An 18,231-nucleotide genomic window follows, 5' to 3' on the forward strand; every position below is an offset into this window, starting at 1 on the left:
GAGTTCCTAGAAGAGAGGCATTGTCTAAGCTTAGAATACCCTGCCCTTAACACACATTAGGGGACATCCATGTTGCCTGAATGGTTATTACCAAGGTCATATAGTAAGTGGCAGAACCAGGACTGAAAATTAACTGTGCCTCTTCTCAAAATCCATGGTAGGGTGGGGTTTGGGGGGGGGTGCTGTGCTGACAGATGTAGTTTGAGAAGTATGAAATGCTCAGCCTCCGCCTAGCACAAAGAGTGTCAGGGATGGTGGGTCATTTATCCTGTGTTGGCAGGGTAGTTGTCTCGGTGCCATTCGTCCTGTGTGAGAGGCGCAGGGTTATGAGTTGGGCATATTAAGCTGAGCTGTCAAAAGCTGTTGGTCAAAACAGGGTACGTTTGACCAGTGGGCTTAGCTTTGTGTTAGCCGTTGGGAGAGCAGAACAGAAGTAGTCTGCGTGGATGCCAAAGACTGGCTTACTGAGGTTTTCTCTCCTGGCTGGAAGTGATTCTAGCTTCAGATTTGGTGGTAGAAATTCATCAAAAGGGTTTAAAGAAAGGAAAAGGTTAGTAGGAGAAAAAAATGACACAGCATGATCCAGGGGAAATAGCACCAAACTGGGGGGTCAAGAAGACACAATATTGGCTTGAAGACTGGCCAGGTAAGCCTTATTTCCCTGTGTGAAATTGGGAGAATGGTAAGTGGAGAATTCACAAGTGTAACTCAGTGACGCCCTGGCTTCTTCACTGTAGGGAAGCTGGGCTTGAGGGGTAAATGCAGAGTAGCCCAAGATGTGGGGAGTCCTCCCCTTTCTTCAGTGCATTTCGCTACATGGATTTGGGGTGCTGTCTGGTGTGCTTGCAGCCTTTCCTTTGATAACTCTACATGAATTCTGTAATATCAGGGCTTAAATGTCCATTTGGAAACCCAGTGTATCCTCCGTAGAGCAGTCTTATTTTTTCTGCGTAATTCTCTATAGCACTGTCATTCTTCTAGAGCTAAAAAAATGAGCAGCTCCAAAGCACGATATCCTTTGATTTCATGCCCCAGAATTTTCTGAGGGTTTTTATTTGATCATAATATCTATATACATAAATCCTAAGAAACATTCCCAAGCTGTGGGGCTGCGATTATGAAATAATTTACTTTTGGTCTTGTCAGTGCTTTTTTTTTCTTTTTCTTTCTTTTTTTTTTTTTAATATTTTATTTATTTATTTGACAGAGAGAGATCACAAGTAGGCAGAGAGGCAGGCAGAGAGAGAGGGGGAAGCAGGCTCCCCGCTGAGCAGAGAGCCCGATGTGGGACTCTATCCCAGGACCCTGAGATCATGACCTGAGCCGAAGGCAGTGGCTTAACCCACTGAGCCACCCAGGCGCCCGTTGTCAGTGCTTTTTAATTCCAATCCATAAATGAATCTTTAAGGTTATACTTAGTGATAAAAGCAGTACCATTTTAGGAACTTGAATTGCTAGTGTTTCTAGAAGTCATTATAAACATGGGCCTGTAGTATCCATTCTGATTCTTGTTTGTAAAAACCAGAGACAGAAGTCTCTGTTGGATTCCAAACTCATGCTCAGTATCCTCTAGAAGTCTCCCATCTTCTGATGTAGTTTGCTGGTTTTGAGATTCTTTCCCTCTTAGTCAAACTAAAGCCTAAAAGGGAAGAGAATTTATTACTTTTTAGGGAAAATGTGATTATTGCAGATAGCTGGGAACAGAGTCCTGGGATGATGTCTGTGGTACGTGGGACAAATCTTAGTGACTCTTGATTTGTACTGAAACTTCCAGACCTTTCTCCCCACAAAGGAGATTGCCATTTGAGAGAGCCTCCCATCATGTAATTGATGGCTCTTTAAGCGTTTCCTGATGGAACAGGCAGTCACCATTTTAAATCTCTGTAGGTTTTACAGTTTTGGTGTTTACTTTTTTTTTTTTTCTTCTTTATAAAACTGCCTTGGACATGTTAGTAATACCTGTGGATTTGACTTCACTTCATTCATGTCCTAGACATAACTGAAGGTCTTTGAGTCACACTTCAAGGTCTTGTTGCTTTGATCCGATTCTTGAGGTTATATCTCTGCTTGTCTCTTCTCTCCTGCCATCATCTCTTCTGGATTCATACCCACTCTTGTTGACTGTATTCAGAGCAGCTCGGTCTTCCTGAGAGACCTGGAATTAGGGAAAATACCTCTTACCCTGGGTCTTGGATAATCCCTGGGGACATTTTTGTGAGTTTTTTCCTGAGTACTTAGTGATAGAAACAGTACTGTTTTATACTTAGTGATAGAAGCAGTACTGTTTTAGGGCTTGAATTGCTAGTGTTTCTAGAAGTCATTACGCTCATGGACCCATAGTATCCATTCTAATTCTTGAATCTAGGATTTCCTAACTTTTTTCACTTAAGTATAAAAATAAAGAAAGGATTGCCTTTCTTTCCTAACTTTTTTCACTTAAGTATAAAAGTAAAGAAAGGATTGCCTTTCCTGTGAGTGGCTTACCACTGAATGGTGATTTCTGGAAGCTTAGCGTTAAACTTATTGATTCAGAGCCAAGATAAGTATATTACTCGGCCCTGTATGAGCCCTTCATAGCTGCCAGGAAACCTGGCCCCTGATGAACAGTGCTCTGAAGACATTTTCTTGCCTTTTAATCTGTACTTTTGGTTTTGTTTTTAAATGAAAAGTTCCTGAGTTAGGTTTCACTTTTTAAATCCCTCCCCCCCCTTGGCCTTTCTACGGTGCTCTGCATTGTCTCAACAATCCTGAAGACTTTTATTTCCTTTCAGTACATGGTAGCTTTTCAATTTACGAGCTTTTGATTTTGTTTCAGTTACTTCTCTTTCACTTCCTCATCTGTAAGCAGGGGAAATACTGCACCCTGGGGTGGCAGCGAGGATTAACAGAGGATAAACCGTAAGGACTGGCACAGAATAGGTGCTCGGTAAACTTTGGCTCCCCTGGTATCCCCGGTGGATTGTCTTCAGCACTCTGAGTTTTCCCTAACCTGTGATTGACTTGAGGCCTGCATGTCCACCACAGTGGCCACCAGCCGCTGCGCCTGGTGAGCCAAAACATGTGACAGTCCGAACTGAGATGTGTTACAAGTACAGCATCCCAGATTTCAAAGACTCAGCTCAAAAAAAAAGATAAAATCTTACTAAATGTCTTACACTGCTTATATTTGAAATAGTACTATTTTTGACATATCAAGTTAAGTAAAATATATACAATGAATTTCTTCCCCTTTTATTTTTACTTTAATGTGATTAGTAGATCATCTTAAATTACATATGTGGTCCCATTGTATTTCTGTGGGAGTATGCTGGTTTAGGTCCTAAAGAGGATTTGTATACAGAAGTAAAATAGTCTAATAAACCAAAGGAATAAAGCAAGGTGTAAATGCAGGACAGTGGCTTTAATGCCTAAAGTGTTTATTTAGCACATCTTAGTTTTGTGCTCTTTAAGGAAACTCCTGTCAGTACACTGTTGGAATGAGTTTTCTGCAGTCTCCGAAGCCTATTACAAACATCTTTTTTTAAACCCCTCTCCTCTACCTTCCTATTGCAAACATTTTTTAGTAGTGTTACCGCTTTGAGAAACTACAAAAAGGGCTAATATCTTCCTTGATAAGAAGAATTCAACCTGGGGTGTCTGGGTGGCTCAGTTGTCAAGCATCTGCCTTTGGCTCAGGTATGATCCCAGGGTCCTGGGATCAAGCCCCTCATCAGGCTCCCCACTCAGCAGGAAGCCTGCTTCTCCCTCTGCCACTCCCCCTGCTTGTGTTCCCTCCCTTGCTGTGTCTCTCTCTGTCAAATAAATAAATAAAATCTTTAAAAAAAAAATAAAAAGGAAAGGATAAAAAGAAGCATTCACACTTTGAGGATTTCAAAAATGTCAGGAGTCTGTTTGAAATCAAATTTAGTGAACTGTAGAAATGTTGTAAACACTTTGTATAAAATAGCGCAGCATCTTCTCATGATTCATCAAGACTTTGGGCAGTCCCAAAGAAGTTACGAAAAATGTTTTGAAAAATGTTTTTTGCTCAAGAGCGGTGTGGGTTGAATAGATACATAACTTCCCAGGGGCACGTATTACAAGTCTTAGAAAAATCTGTATGTTTCATTTTTTTGAATTATTACATGATTCAGTGAGTAAGATCTCAGTAAATCTGGGCTGTACAAAAGATAATAGCAAATGCTGCTTGGGTGGGGTGGGGGAAGAGCTGTATGATAGAAAAGGAAAACCAGACCAACTGTGTTCTAGATTGCTTGTTTTTCTTCCCTCATTCTCATAGATGCTCGTTGCCAACATTGACTTGGGTCCTACTATTTTGGATATTGCTGGATATAACCCGAATAAGACACAGATGGATGGGATATCTTTATTGCCCATTTTGGTGAGTATGAAGCCCTCAATTGGGCCTGAGCCAAGACTCTGAAATAAATTCCAGGTTGTACAGATTTAGAATTAAAAACTTAAATCTTAAATCAAATTGTGAAATTTGGAGAATAGAGAATAGAATTTTTCTCTTCTCTCTGGTGGGAAGGAGCTTCTAAAAGACCAGTTGGACCATTTATAAACAGATCTGTATCCTCCCTTCTTCCCCCTCCCCCTCCCAAAAACCCATCATAAACAAAGTGAGGACAGATGAGAAATTGGGAAAATATTTTCAACATATGTGAAAAAGGGTTCGTGGTCCCAACAGATGAGTTCTTCACCATAGTAGATGGGTTTTTAGAAAGATTAATATCCCAGTAGAAAAATGGGCAAAAGAAGGAACTAATCAACTCATGGAGGAATTAGAAATGTTTACAGTAAGTGCAAAAAAGATTGCTCCGGTGCTGATCAAAGAAATGCATAACTGTAGGAGGTCTTTATTGCCTACAGAACTGGCAGAGATTAAAAAGACTTATACCTGAGTATTTGCAGAAGTCTGAGAAAATGAAAACTACTTAGACTCGGTTCATAAACATGTAGTCAGTATGAGCTGTCAGGAGGCTAATTTGACAAGACCTTTCCCTTCAGAATACATACCTTAAGGGACACCTTGCTGGCTCAGTCAGAGAATATGACTCGATTCTGAGGTTGTGAGTTCAAGCTCCACGCTGGGGGTAGCTTACTTAAAAATAACATCTGAGGGGCACTTGGGTGTCTCAGTTCATTAAGCAGCCAGCTCTTGATTTTGGCTCAGATTATGATCTCAGGGTCCTGGGATTGAGCCCCACGTCAGCCTCCCTGCTTAGTGGGGAGTTTGCTTCAGGATCACTCTCTCCCTCTGCCCCACATTCTGCTCTTTCTCTAAAATAAATATTTTCAAAAAACAAAATCTTTTAAAAAATAGAATACACAGGAAGTATTTGTGTGTATGGTACTGCACAGAGCTAAGGATCTGTGGAACGATCAATATTAAATCGGCAGAATCAGTGTTAAAATATGTTAGTCATTTATGGTAACTCATTATAAGGTGACTGTTAATCATTGATTTGTCTGAGTCTGTTACAGTTTATTACTAGGTAATATGTGCTTCATTCGAGAGAATACATGTCACTCACATAAGCTATGAAACCTGAGAAATACCCAGGAACTCATCATCCCATTTAAGAACTCACATATTCCCACTACTGGTGCATCTACCTATATGCCCCTCCCCATCCTACCTATCTGTCCCTTGCCTGTCCCTTAGGAGTGATCATATTCCTGAATTTCATGGTTGTCATTCTCTGGATTTTATTTTTTTAGTAATTATCATGTAAGTATCCTTAAACAAGATACCTTCGTTTTGATACTTTTTTGGCACTTAAAAAAAAAAAACACCTGAATGTAATCTGGGACTTTTACCAATTCAGCATTGTTTCCAAACTGATACATGTTGTTCACGTATGCCTAATACTCCATTGTATAAACACATCAAAACTTCGTTATCTGTTTTTTTATTAGTCAGTAGATTGTTCTCTTGTGCTAGTTTTGTTTTAGGAACAATGATGTTGGGTTGAGCCTGGGTGGCTCAGTCTTTAAGCATCTGCTTATTATAGATCCCAGGGTCTTGGGATCGAGTCCCACATGAGGCTGCCTGCTCAGCAAGAGTCTGCTTCTCCCTGCCCCCCACCTCCCTCCTTGCGCCCTCTCCTGCTCTGCTTTCTCTTAAATTTTAAAAATCTTAAAAAAAAACAAAAACAAAAAAAAACAGTGCTGTTAGTTGATATTTATACCTGTCTTCCAGTAAACATGTGTATATACCAATACAGGAACTGCACATTGTTCATTTCTATAAATATTGCCAAGTTATTTTTATAAAATGTCATCATCTTACATTCCCACTGGCAATGTATGAGAATTCCCTTTGTTCTATAAGAAACTGTCAGACAACTTAATTTTTGCCAATCTGGTGGATAGAAAAGACCAAAATTGTATTTGGTCCTGCTTTGCATTTCCTCATTTATTAGTGAAATGAATCATTTTTAACAGTTTTAATTCCCTTATTCACTAATTTAAAGTTGATAGTAAGTTCAGTAGTTTTTGGTGTATGCAGAGTTGTGCCTCCATACCGTGATCTAAATTTAGAACCTTTTCATCACCCCAAAAAGAAACCCCAGATCCATTAGCAGTCTCTTCCCCCATTGCTCCCTCTCTCAGCACCAGGCAAGCACTGATCTACTTTCTAGTGCTATAGATTTGTCTGTGTGGACATTCTGCATAAATAGAATCATGTATATGTGGGCTCTTGTGACTGGCTTCTTACACTGAGTATAAAATTTTCAGAAATCATCCCCTTTGTAACAGGTATCAGTATTTCATACCTTTTCATTACCAAATAATATTCCACTGTATGGATATTCCACATTTGTTTATCCATTTCTCAGTTGATAGGTTGTTTTCCCTTTTGGCTATTACGAATAATGCAGCTGTGGACATCTTGTTTACAAGTGTTTGTGCAGACGAATGTTTTCAGTTCTCTTGGGTACATACCTATTTTCCTAGGAATAGAATTACTGGGTTGTGTGGTGACTTATGTTTAATCTCTAGAGGAACTACGAGACTGTTTCTAAAGCAACTGTACCATTTTATATATTCCCATCAGCAGTGTACGAGGGTCCGAAGTTTTCCATTTCTTTGCCTGCACTTGCTGTTATCGGTCTTTTTATTACATTGTAGTGGTATGAAGTGGTATCTTACTGTGGTTTTGATATATGCATTCCCCCAATGACTGATGATGTTGAACATATTGTGTGTTTATTGGACATTTGTGTATCTTCTTTGGAGATACGTTTAGATCCTTTGCCCATTTTTTAATGTTTCTTGGGGTTTTTTTTAAAGATTTTATTTATTTGAGGGGCACCTGGGTAACTCAGTTAAGCATCTGCCTTTGGCTCAGGCCATGATCCTGGGGTCCTAAAATCGAGCCCCACATCACGCCCCCTGCTCAACGGGGAATCTGTTTCTCCCTCTCCCCCCTCCCTGCTCACTCCCTTGCTCGCTCGCTCGCTCTCTCTGTCTCAATCTCGTGAGTGCTTTGTGTCTCTTGAATACATAAAGAAAATCCTTTTTCTTTTCTTTCTTTATTTTTTTTTTTAAAACACAAGCACTCTGTAACTTTTCATTGGGACAGGACCCTCCCCACTTTCAAAACCACATGCACCATTAAATGCACGGCGGCCACATAAATAAAATCTTTAAAAAAGAGAGAGATTTTGAGAAAGCACGTACCTCAGGGAGACAGCAAGCCAGAACACATGCTCATGGATGGGGCGGGGCAGGGAGGGAGCCCTATGTGGGGCTTGATCCCAGGACCACAAGATAGTGACCTAAACTGAAGACAGACTGAGCCACCCAGGTGCCCCTTAATTGAGTTTTTGATGAGTGAATCAGTTTTTCATGCCTTTTGTATTGCTTCCCTTGTGAAATACCTTTTTGCCCGTCATGTTCTCCCTGTTTGTAACTTGTCTTTCCTCTACATTATGATTTGAGAACACAGGAGTTAAATGTATAAATCGTCTCTTTTATGGTTAGTATTCTTTGTGTCTGGCTTATGAAATTGCTTGGAACCTTGGATCAAAAAACAGTTCTCCTGGGCTTTCTTAGAATAGTTTTGTACTTCTGCCTCTTACATAAAAGTCCTTGATATACGTAGATTTGATTTTCTGGTATGGTATGAGTCAGGGATCCAATTTCATTTTTTTCTCTATATATACTCAGTTGTCTTTTCTGTTCCACAGATCTCTCTATCCTTGTAATAGTATCATTTTGTTTTTGTTATAAAGCTGTGTAATTAAATCTTTGTAAAGACAGACCTCTCTGCCCTTGTGGGGACCATAGCTACCACTCTTTATGTAAACTTTAGAACAGCTTTGAAGATTAACTGAAAATTCATGTTGGATTTTTGGTTGGAATTGCATTGAATCTATAGATCCAGTAAGAGGAAATTTTACATCTTTTAATGTTCTCGCACAAATTTTATACTATGTGCCTTGTGTATTTCTAGGTAGGAAAAAAATCTTCACTGTGGGGGTGAAATTATTTGCAGCATACACAGTTGATCCTTTAACAACATGGGTGTGAATTGTGTGGGTCCACTTACACACGGATTCTTTTTTTTATGAACATTGGAAAATTTTTTGGAGATTTGCAACAATTTTTAAAAACTAGCAGATGAACCATGTAGCCTATAAGTATTGAAGAAAATAAGAAAAACTAGGTATGTCGTGAATGCATAAAATATACATAGCTACTATTTTATTACTTACGATCATAAAATGTATACAAATCTGTCCTAAAAAGTTGAAGTCCATCAAAAGTTACTCAGAATATACATGGCACCATTTAGTGGAGAGAAATACAACGATGTAGTATTAAATTATAACTGCATAAAATCGTCGACTGTGGTCATACTGTATTACTGTATCGCTTCCTAGCCACCTCCAGTTGCTGGTACAGTGAGCTTAAGTGTTGTGAGTATCTGCTTAAAATGCCGTGTGATGCTAATCATCTGTGCATGAACAGCTTCTCTCCAGTAAATTTGTATTGTCGTAAAAAGTGATCTCATCCAGTTCTCGTGTATTTTTCACTGTGTTTCATGCAATACCATAAGCCTTGAATAACACCATGGGACCCATGCAAAGTGCCACTAGGGATGCTAGAAATGCTCCTGAGAAGCTGAGAAAAGTTACGACATTATAAGAAAAAGGAATTGCTTGATATGTACCGTAGATTGAGGTCTGCAGCTTTGGTTGCCCACCATTTCAAGACAAATTTATCCAGCATAAAGGCCACTGTGGGGGAAAAAAAAGAAAAAAGGAAATTCATGAAGCCGTCATGACAGGTATGCCAACAGGCATGAAAAAAATCCTTCTTGCAAAATACTTTTTTATCTTGTATTGAAAATGTAGCTTTGTGTAGGTGCAGGATTGCTCTAAGAAGGGTACACCTAGGGCGCCTGGGTGGCTCAGTGGGTTAAAGCCTCTGCCTTCGGCTTGGGTCATGATCCCAGGGTCCTGGGATCGAGCCCCGCATGGGGCTCTCTGCTCAGTGGGGAGCCTGCTTCCTCCTCTCTCTCTGCCTGCCTCTCTGCCTCCTTGTGATTTCTGTCTGTCAAATAAACAAATCTTAAAAAAAAAAAAAAGAAAGGTACACCTATAGAACTAATATGATTAAGTAAAAGCAAAGTCATTATATGACAACTGAAAACAAAAGGAAAATAAAGAATATAAAGCTGGAGAGTTTAATGCCAACAAAGGATGGTTTGGTAATTTTAGAAAGATTTAGCTTAAAAAATGTCAGTGTAACAGAAGAAGTAGCTTCTGTTGACCAAGAGGCGACAGACCAGTTCCCAGATGCCATTAAGAAAATCATTGAGGGGCACCTGGGTGGCTCAGTGGGTTAAGCGTCTGCCTTCAACTCAGGTCATGATCTCAGGTTCCTGGGATCAAGCCCCACATCAGGTTCCCTGCTCAGCGGGGAGCCTGCTTCTCCCTTTCCCCTCTGCCCTTCCCCACCCACACCCCCACACCCCCTGCTCGTGTTCTCTCTCTCAAATAAATAAGATCTTCATCGTTGAGAATATCTATTTGAACAGGTTTTTAGTACAGATAGAAATTCTCTGTTAGGAAGAAAAATGCCATAAAAGGCATTTATTAGTAAGACAGAGAAGCAAACACCACGATTTAAGGCAGGAAGCTATAGTCTAAGTCCTACTGTTTTGTGCAAATGCAGTTGGATGAGGACTCCTGAGCCTTGAAGGGAAAGGATAAACACCAGCTACCCAGTCTTTTGGTTGCATAAGAAGACCTGGACAGTGGGGACCATTTTTCTGGATTGGTTCCATCAATGTTTTGTTCCATAAGTCAGGAGAAAGTACCTTGCCAATAAGGGACTGCGTTTAAAGTTCTTTTGATATTGGACAAAGAGGATGGCCACCCAGGACCCCAGGAGTTAAACACTGAAGGCATCAAAGTGGTCTCCTTGCCCCCAAACACAGTGTCCCTGATTCATTTTCTAGATGAGGGGTCATAAAGATCCTTAAGGTTTATTACATACAGTTACTCTCTGGAAAGGATCGTCAACTATGGAGGAGAACCCCGAGAGAATATCATGAAAGTCTGGAAAGATTATACCATTGAGAAGTTGTTACAGAAGAAGCCTTCATGGCCAAAATAGTAAATTCCTCCTGGAGAAAACTGTCCAGATGTGCCTAACTTCACAAGATTTACAATAGAGGAAATTGTGAAAGAGATTATAGATGTGGCAGAAAGTTGGGAGGGGTGTTGAAGGGTTTCAAGATATTGGAGAGTTGACATCAGTCTGGCAGAAGCATTTTGATTATTTAAGATTGCTTTTGACTTTAATGACATGGACCCTTCTATGATACAAGCAATGAAGCTAAAATCACACAGTGGAAGAAGGATTGGTACCATATGGAAACATTTTTAGGGAAATGAAAAGACAAAAATTGTGTATTTTGTAAAGTTACACTGAGTGTGCCTGCCTCCCCTTCCACCTCTGAAATCGCTGAAACAGCAAGACCAGCCCCTCCTCCACCTCCTCTCAGCCTATTCAACAAGAAGATGACCAAGATGAAGACATTTATGATGGTCCACTGAAGAGTGAATGGTCACCACGCCGTACAGTTAATAAATTTACATTGTGTAGGTTTGTGTCTTTGTGCAAAAATCTAGTAACTGTGCAGCAAGAACTGTAGCAGCAGCAGCATCGCCTAAGTATTCACCATTTAGAGCACTGTGTATGAGACTTGTATGGAAGCGGATAGTCTGTCCTTACATAGGCATACGGTGAGTGGTATTTAGTATAAAATTAATAATGTGGTAGTTTGCTTACAGTTTTTGCTTTCAAAGAATTACGTTACAAAAAAAAAAAAAATCACGTTACCATGCACTATGGCTCCCTCCCTCATAACCCAGAAACGGGAGTATCAGCCTGTCATCACCAGTGAGTTTTTTTTAATGTAACAGTGTCCCCAGTGCTGTGTTATGAATATGACATACCAGTCTGCTATAGTTTTTTGGGGGTTTTTTGCCCTAGAAATTTTACGACGACGCATTAATTGAGCTAGGCTACCATAGCTGTGTCAGCTACCCTACGTCCCCGTAAAGCAATCATAGTGCTGCTGCTTTGTTACCAGTGTGTGATTCATTATACCTGTAAACAAACATGAATTACTTTTTCATGCTTTTTTATTTTTGATGTCTAGTATTAGTAATATGTATAAGGTGTTCAGTGCGTATCATGTAAGGTGTTATTAATGTAGGAACAACAGATCATCTTGTAAACGGATGACAAACTTACAGTGTGAGAAATACAGTGCTGTAAATAGATTTTCTCTCCCTCATAATTTTTTTTGGTATTTTCTTTTCTCTAGCTTACTTTGTAGGGATATGGGATATACTACTTAAGGCAAAACGTGTGTTAGTCAGCCATGTTGTCAGTAAGGCTTTCAGTCAGCGGGAGGCTGGCGGTAGTTAAGCTTTTGGAGAGTCAAGTTCAACTTGAATTTTCAGCCAGTTAGGGTGTCAGTGCCCTTAACCTCTGTGTTGTTCAAGGGTCAGTGATACTTAATTTCTCTGCATGGTTGTGGAAGTGCCATTAGGACTCGGCTCTTTTCCTTCTTCCTGTTTTGTTTTGGAAGGTACTCGAGTGAAATTACTGGTGTATTGTGCTTGCAGAGAGTTCAGCTCTAGCTCTGCGCTGACGAACAAGCTGCCAGCCACGTGCAGCTAGTTATGTAAACTGGAATAAAACGGGAAAGTTAGTTCCTCCGTGTCACTAGCGACCTATCCAGTGCTCAGATGCTGTTGTATTTTTATTTTATTTTATTTTATTTGAGAGAGAAGCGCACACAAGTGGGGTGAAGGGGAGAGGGAGAGGAGACTCCCCGTTGAGCCGGGATCCTGATGCGGGGCTTGATTCCGAGATTCTGGGGTCAGCCAAAGGCAGACGCTGAACTGCCTGAGCCACCCAGGTGCCCCCAGAGCCATTGTATTGGATAGCACACATACAGAACATTTCTGTCAGAAAGTTCTGGATAGTGCTGCTAGAGACCAGAGGCTGGCAAACCACTGTGGGCCAAATTTAGCCCACCCGCTTTTCTGTAAACAGTGTTCTGTTCGAATACAGTCATACTCTTCCACGTATATATTGTCAGGCCTACTTTCCTGGCACAAAAGCAAAGTTGAGTAGTTGTGGCAGAGACTGCATAACCACAGACCCTGAATATTTACTGTCTGGCTTTTGACTGTTTAATGAGCCTTCCTGACCATATTGATTGACACAGAATATAATCTGGCCCTCGGGATTTTTAAAGCTCCCCTAGTGATTTTATTATGTAGCAAAGCTTGGGACCACTGATCAGATAAACTGTTCCCCTGAATCCCTGCTTCCGTGGCTCAGAGCTGGCAGAGTGGGTACTCCTGTGATTTAGATTTCTGAGCCCTTGACCTGCAAGGGATTGTTCAGGATTCATTATAGATTAGTTGGTTAGGAACTCCGTCCTGTCTCCGCATCCCCCTTTCCAGGCGGCTGTGGCGTTCCAAGGCCTTGCACAGGCTGTCCTTCATTCCATCTGTGTGCATCCGGTTATGTGGGTCCACTTACGTCCTTGGTGCAGAGTTCTCAGACTAGCTAGCATCCATGAGGGGTTTAGAACGACCCTATTTCAAGCTAGGAGGTTCCCCACCCTTGGCAATAAGTACTCCCGCGATGGTAATGCTGCTGGGGGAGCAGCTCGAGCACCACTGTTTCAGAGGTGTTTCTCACATTTTACTGTGCATATGAATCATCGGTGGGTCTTATTAAAATGCAGCTCCTGGCTCATTAAGGGTAAGGGTAGAGCCTGAGACTGCATTTCTAACAAGCTCCCAAGTATTGCTCGTCGACTACTGTGAAAAACCCAACTGAGGGGGCACCTGTGTGGTTCAGTGGGTTAAGTCTCTGCCTTCGGCTCAGGTCCTGATCTCAGGGTCTTGGGATTGAGCCCCACATCAGGCTCCCTGCTCAGCAGGGAGCCTACTCCCCCCCCGCACCCACCCTCTGCCTGCTGCTCTGCCTACTTGTGATCTCTGTCTGTCAAATAAATAAATCTTTAAAAATTTCCAACTGAGTAAAGTAAAAGATCAAATTGGCTTCATTCAGTGATTATTTGGGCAGCATCTCATCTGGTAATAGAAAAGAGCTCTACCAAACCCAAAAATGAAAGGTTTTAAAGGCAGGAAGGGGGGCACCTGGGTGGCTCAGTTGGTAAAGCGACTGCCTTCGGCTCAGGTTATGATCCCAGCGTCCCAGGATCCAGTCCTGCATCAGGCTCCCAGCTCCACGGGGAGTCTGCTTCTCCCTCTTGCCTTCTCCCCTATTATGTTCTCTCTCACTTTCACTCTCTCTCTCAAATTAAAGAAAAATCTTAAAGGCAGAAAGGGGGCAGAAAAAAATTATTAGCAAAGAATGCATTGTTTCTAGCAAGATCACCCTCCTAAGTGGATGGAAGGGCCCAATGGGCAGATTACCTCACTAGTACTGAGCAGATAATCCAAATTGACTGATGAAAGTTAAGCTGATGGGAGGCAGCTTTTGTCCATCCTTTTTTGGTATTCATAGATTGTGACGTCTTTTGCTTAATTTCTGTGATATTCACAAGCCACGACTTCAGGTTCAAAATCCTTTAAGTCTGTCACTACTTTTCTGACATTCCAGTCTTGGGGGAGGTCATTTGCTTGACAGTTAGTGGCTGTGAACACACACGTAAAAGCAGGAAGTTTATTATTATCGTGAACAGGATAATCCCTGTGTTTGTAGTCCCCAAGACCTAGACCAGTCAAAACTGATTTTGACTGGTCTAGGTCTAGGTTTTGACAGAAAGACCCCGAGGAAGGAGTCACCTTTTTGAGCCAAGAGGGTTGTTCAGTGATCTTACACAGCTGAGTTTCAGTTCCCCAGAAGTGTTACTCCAGCAGCAGCAGTGGTTGATGTTAGCTCGGACACCTCCATGCTCAGCCAAAATACAATCGGGGCCATTCTGTTAACAGGAACAACTTCAACGAGAGAATCTAAGGATCTTTGTTGGAAAGTTCTTGTCTTAGCAGTGGCTTCTGCGGTATTTTTGAGTTAGGGTTTCTAATCATACTCTAATTTGCATTTCCTGAGAACCAGAGAAGTTTGCCCCTGCAAAAGGAGGTTATTCCTGAGTCATGAGTGTCTCCTAATAATTTCTTTGTGGCTTGACATAGAAATCCAAGAGAGTCAACCAGTTGAGGTATCATTGTTCATGGTGGAAAGTTAGGGGCACAGCTAACTTAAGGCATTGCCCAGCCGTTGCCAGCTAGCTAGGTATTCACAGGCCCAAGGGGAGTGGTAACCACAGACAAAGACAAACCCTGTCAGGGTGCAGACCATCTCCATTAAAGTGGTCATACTAATGGATTCATTCACAGAGTTTGCTGCATTTACCCGTTCAAGCCAGGGGTCAGTTAGGTTTTCAGCACAGATGGGAAGAAAATCTCCTAACTTGAAATAGGGTCATTCTAAATGACTTGCAAAGATGTGTGCTGCTGGTGAGATCTTTGAGTGAAAAGGGACAGGTCTGACCTACACAATCATGAGAGCTTGGGGGTGCAGGTGTACCAAGATTTACATAGATACTTGGGTCTGATTAGGCACCTAGCAGTTATAAATGGAGAAAGGTAAAAGGCACAGGATGTTCTAGCCCTAAGAGTTGAACTTGGTATACAAGGTTTTTTAAGGAGGAGGGGGTAGTAACATTGTAGTGTTTGGGAAGAGAAGAGAAATTGGTCACAGGGAAGACCAGGGGATCTCTAGCCTTTTGGATAGATCAGACTTTTTTATGACAAATCCAGCAGTCTGAAAGGTTACCTTCCTTAGCACTGGCTGGGAGATAATAGATAGAGGGTGTTACCTTTCCAGGCCAAGACCAGAGTGAAGGAAAGAAGAAGGAAAAAAGTTTTCATGTTAGTTGAAGTATGAAGTCTTGATCCAGGGGGAAGCAGTCTACGAAGAAGTCACCTGCTTCTTGGCCTCATCACTTTGATTTGGAGATTTCCGATGCTGGACAGGACCAGATGTCCGGTGGAGCCTTCTTCAGCTGTAAGGTATTTACCCAGGGCTCAGAGCCTTCTAGTTTGGCAGCGGAATCAGTAGTCAGGAGCCACTTGGTAAGGTCTTTTCAATAGGTTCGAAGGCTACTTTCTTATGATGTTTCCAGAATACTCAATCACCAGGCTCTAGACCATGACTAGCAGGATCCTTTGAATTGGAAACCAGGAAAGCTTCACTAACCTATTGATGATAGGCTTTAGCATAAAACATTAAAAGACTTAGAGTAGCTAGTCAGACCAAGTTGAAACAACAAGGGACCAGCAGAAAGCTGTATACCAATAGACCTTGGTCTTCCAGTGACTATCTCATGTGGAGTGTGTTTGTTTCCCTAAGAGGGCTGCTGTGAATAGTCAGCAAAGCCAGAGGCAACATTAATTAACACCTTAGGTCAAAGGAGTACAGCTGTTTCAGCAAGTTTAGAATTTGAGGATCCTATTAGTTCTCTCAACCTTGTCTGATAGGATCAAGGGTGATTGGCTCAGTGATCATTTCAAGAGGTTTGCAAGGCTTTCATTAAGCCGCGGGAGGTGGATGCCTCAATCACTGGAAATTATAGAAGGTATACCACAAGTGGAAAACATGTTTTCTGTCTCTTTGCTACTGAAAGGCCATCAGCCTTGCGGCAGGGAAGGGCTTCAGCCTATCTGGAAGGCATGCATTCAAGAACATATGGGTAGTAACCCCTCCGGCTGCAGTTGTTCAGAGGGGCCAGGAGGAGGAGGTTTGAGGCCTCTGGGAACAAATTTCATTTTCCCAAGATTGCAGACCTGACAGGTCAGACATTTAGATGCAAATGAGGCGGCAGGAGCAGAAAGAGCTCCCAGGAGGTTTGTCTGCTTGCAGAAGTGTTGGGTCAATTCTGAATTGAAATTTTAAGCTGTGTTCGGAGTTTACAGAGAAATGTCTTTTCCTAAAGTTAAATTCACGGAGGCTTCTCCTACACCTGCAGCCTTACGGTGGCTGGAACAGGCTGTAGCAGCGGAACCAAAGTTGTATGCTGTAACGGGCAGTGACTTGGTTATCTCTTTCCTTCACAGATGAGGTGAAAGGGTTGGGTTTGGTAACTCTAGGGCACGTGAATCTTCTAGTGCTTATTTTTGTCTTAAAAAGGACTGCTCATGTTTATCTTCCCATGCAAGGGGTTCAGGTACTGAAATTTTAGTAAATTCATAGAGTGGGGAACCAATAGAAAAATTAGAAACCCATTGTATATAACAGCCAGCTAGGTTAAGAAATCCACAAAGCAGGTGCCTGGGTGGCTCAGTGGGTTAAGCCGCTGCCTTCGGCTCAGGTCATGATCTCAGGGTCCTGGGATCGAGTCCCGCTTCGGGCTCTCTGCTCAGCAGGGAGCCTGCTTCCTCCTCTCTCTCTCTCTGCCTGCCTCGCTGCCTACTTGTGATCTCTGTCAAATAAATTAATGTAAAAAAAAAAAGAAATCCACAAAGCTGTGCTCAACTTAATCCTTTTTCGAAATAACTGAATTCCTTTAGTGCTTAATTATGACCTGGGTAATCAACAATGTCTAGAAATAATTGTGATTTTTTTCCTCAGAGACTTTATGTCCCTTTTCAGTGAACTACTGCAATAAGTAAATCAAATCTTTTGTGGACACCTCTTTGGTAACTGAGCATAGAAAGAGATGGTCTGCGTATCACAGGATGGATTTCTCAGGGAACTGGAGGATAATGAAATCTTGGTGGAGTACATGGGGATGATAAGGGACCTTGATGAATCCTTGAGGCCTGACTGTCCAGATGTATTATTGATTGTTCCAAGTAAAAGAAATTGATATTGGCTGTTGAAGTCCACAGAGATGCTGGAAAATGCTGAACAAGTCTACAACAGAAAACCATTTGAATTTGGTAGAACTTGTGACAAAAGGGTGCCTGCGTTCGGAACAATGGAGAATAACTTGTTAATAGCTCTCAGGTCCTGGACAAGTTGCTTTCCCATCCCATTGTGTTTCCAAACTGGCAAATTCTGCATGTCGGAGGGCTGGAACAGGAAATGATTAACCCCTGGGCAAGGTGTAAGGCCTTATATGGCCTCATGCCTTAATAGATATTAGAGCAATACAGAAGTAGGTTTAGTTCTGTCTGTCGGAATTTCTGTAGGCTCTGTACTTGCTATTCCCCCAATGTCAGAATCGGAAGTGGCCCACAAATTTTTCAGGCATCTCCGTTAAATTAGGGAATTTCTGTTGGAATTTTCTCTCCTCTCTATCAAAGACCAGTCATAAAGAATATAAGATCAGGGCTCAGTTGGCTAAGCATCTTAACTTCGGCTCGAGTCATGATTTTGGGGTCCTGGGATCGAGCCCTGTGTTGGGCTCTCTGTTAGGTAGGGCGGGGAACCTGTTTCCCTTCTCTCTCCACCTGCTTCTCTGCCTACTTGTGATCTCATTCTCTCTGTGTGTGTCAAATAAATAAAATCTTTAAAACAAAATGTAAATTCAGGTTGGTCAGGAAATTCTAAGGTGAAGTCACATTAGAAGCAAAATATATTAGCTATTTTAATTTAGAAAGGAGATCTCTACCTAATAAATTGGGGCTGTATCACAGAGTAAAAAAGGCGGCTTTAGTAAAATGCCCTGTAGTCATTTGTATTGGTCGAGCTAGAAATTCTGTCAGAGCT

The 18,231-nt window shown here is 41.7% G+C and overlaps 1 protein-coding gene across 2 annotated transcripts in view; it reads left to right on the plus strand.

Annotated features, from left to right (window-relative positions):
• The window catches only part of GNS (glucosamine (N-acetyl)-6-sulfatase), a 58,554-nt gene that overhangs the window by 21,239 nt on the left and 19,084 nt on the right, over positions 1-18,231 (plus strand). For both annotated transcript variants that reach the window (XR_006381407.1, XM_044228992.1), the window contains exon 10: positions 4,280-4,381. Coding sequence is in view for 1 of the 2 variants with exons in the window: in XM_044228992.1 (XP_044084927.1) it covers positions 4,280-4,381 (102 nt within the window). In the remaining variant the exon portion in view is untranslated. The remainder of the gene's footprint in view (positions 1-4,279; positions 4,382-18,231) is intronic.

This window comes from Neovison vison, chromosome 12, assembly GCF_020171115.1.
Source record: "Neovison vison isolate M4711 chromosome 12, ASM_NN_V1, whole genome shotgun sequence".
In the NCBI taxonomy this organism is placed as follows: Eukaryota; Metazoa; Chordata; class Mammalia; order Carnivora; family Mustelidae; genus Neogale; species Neogale vison.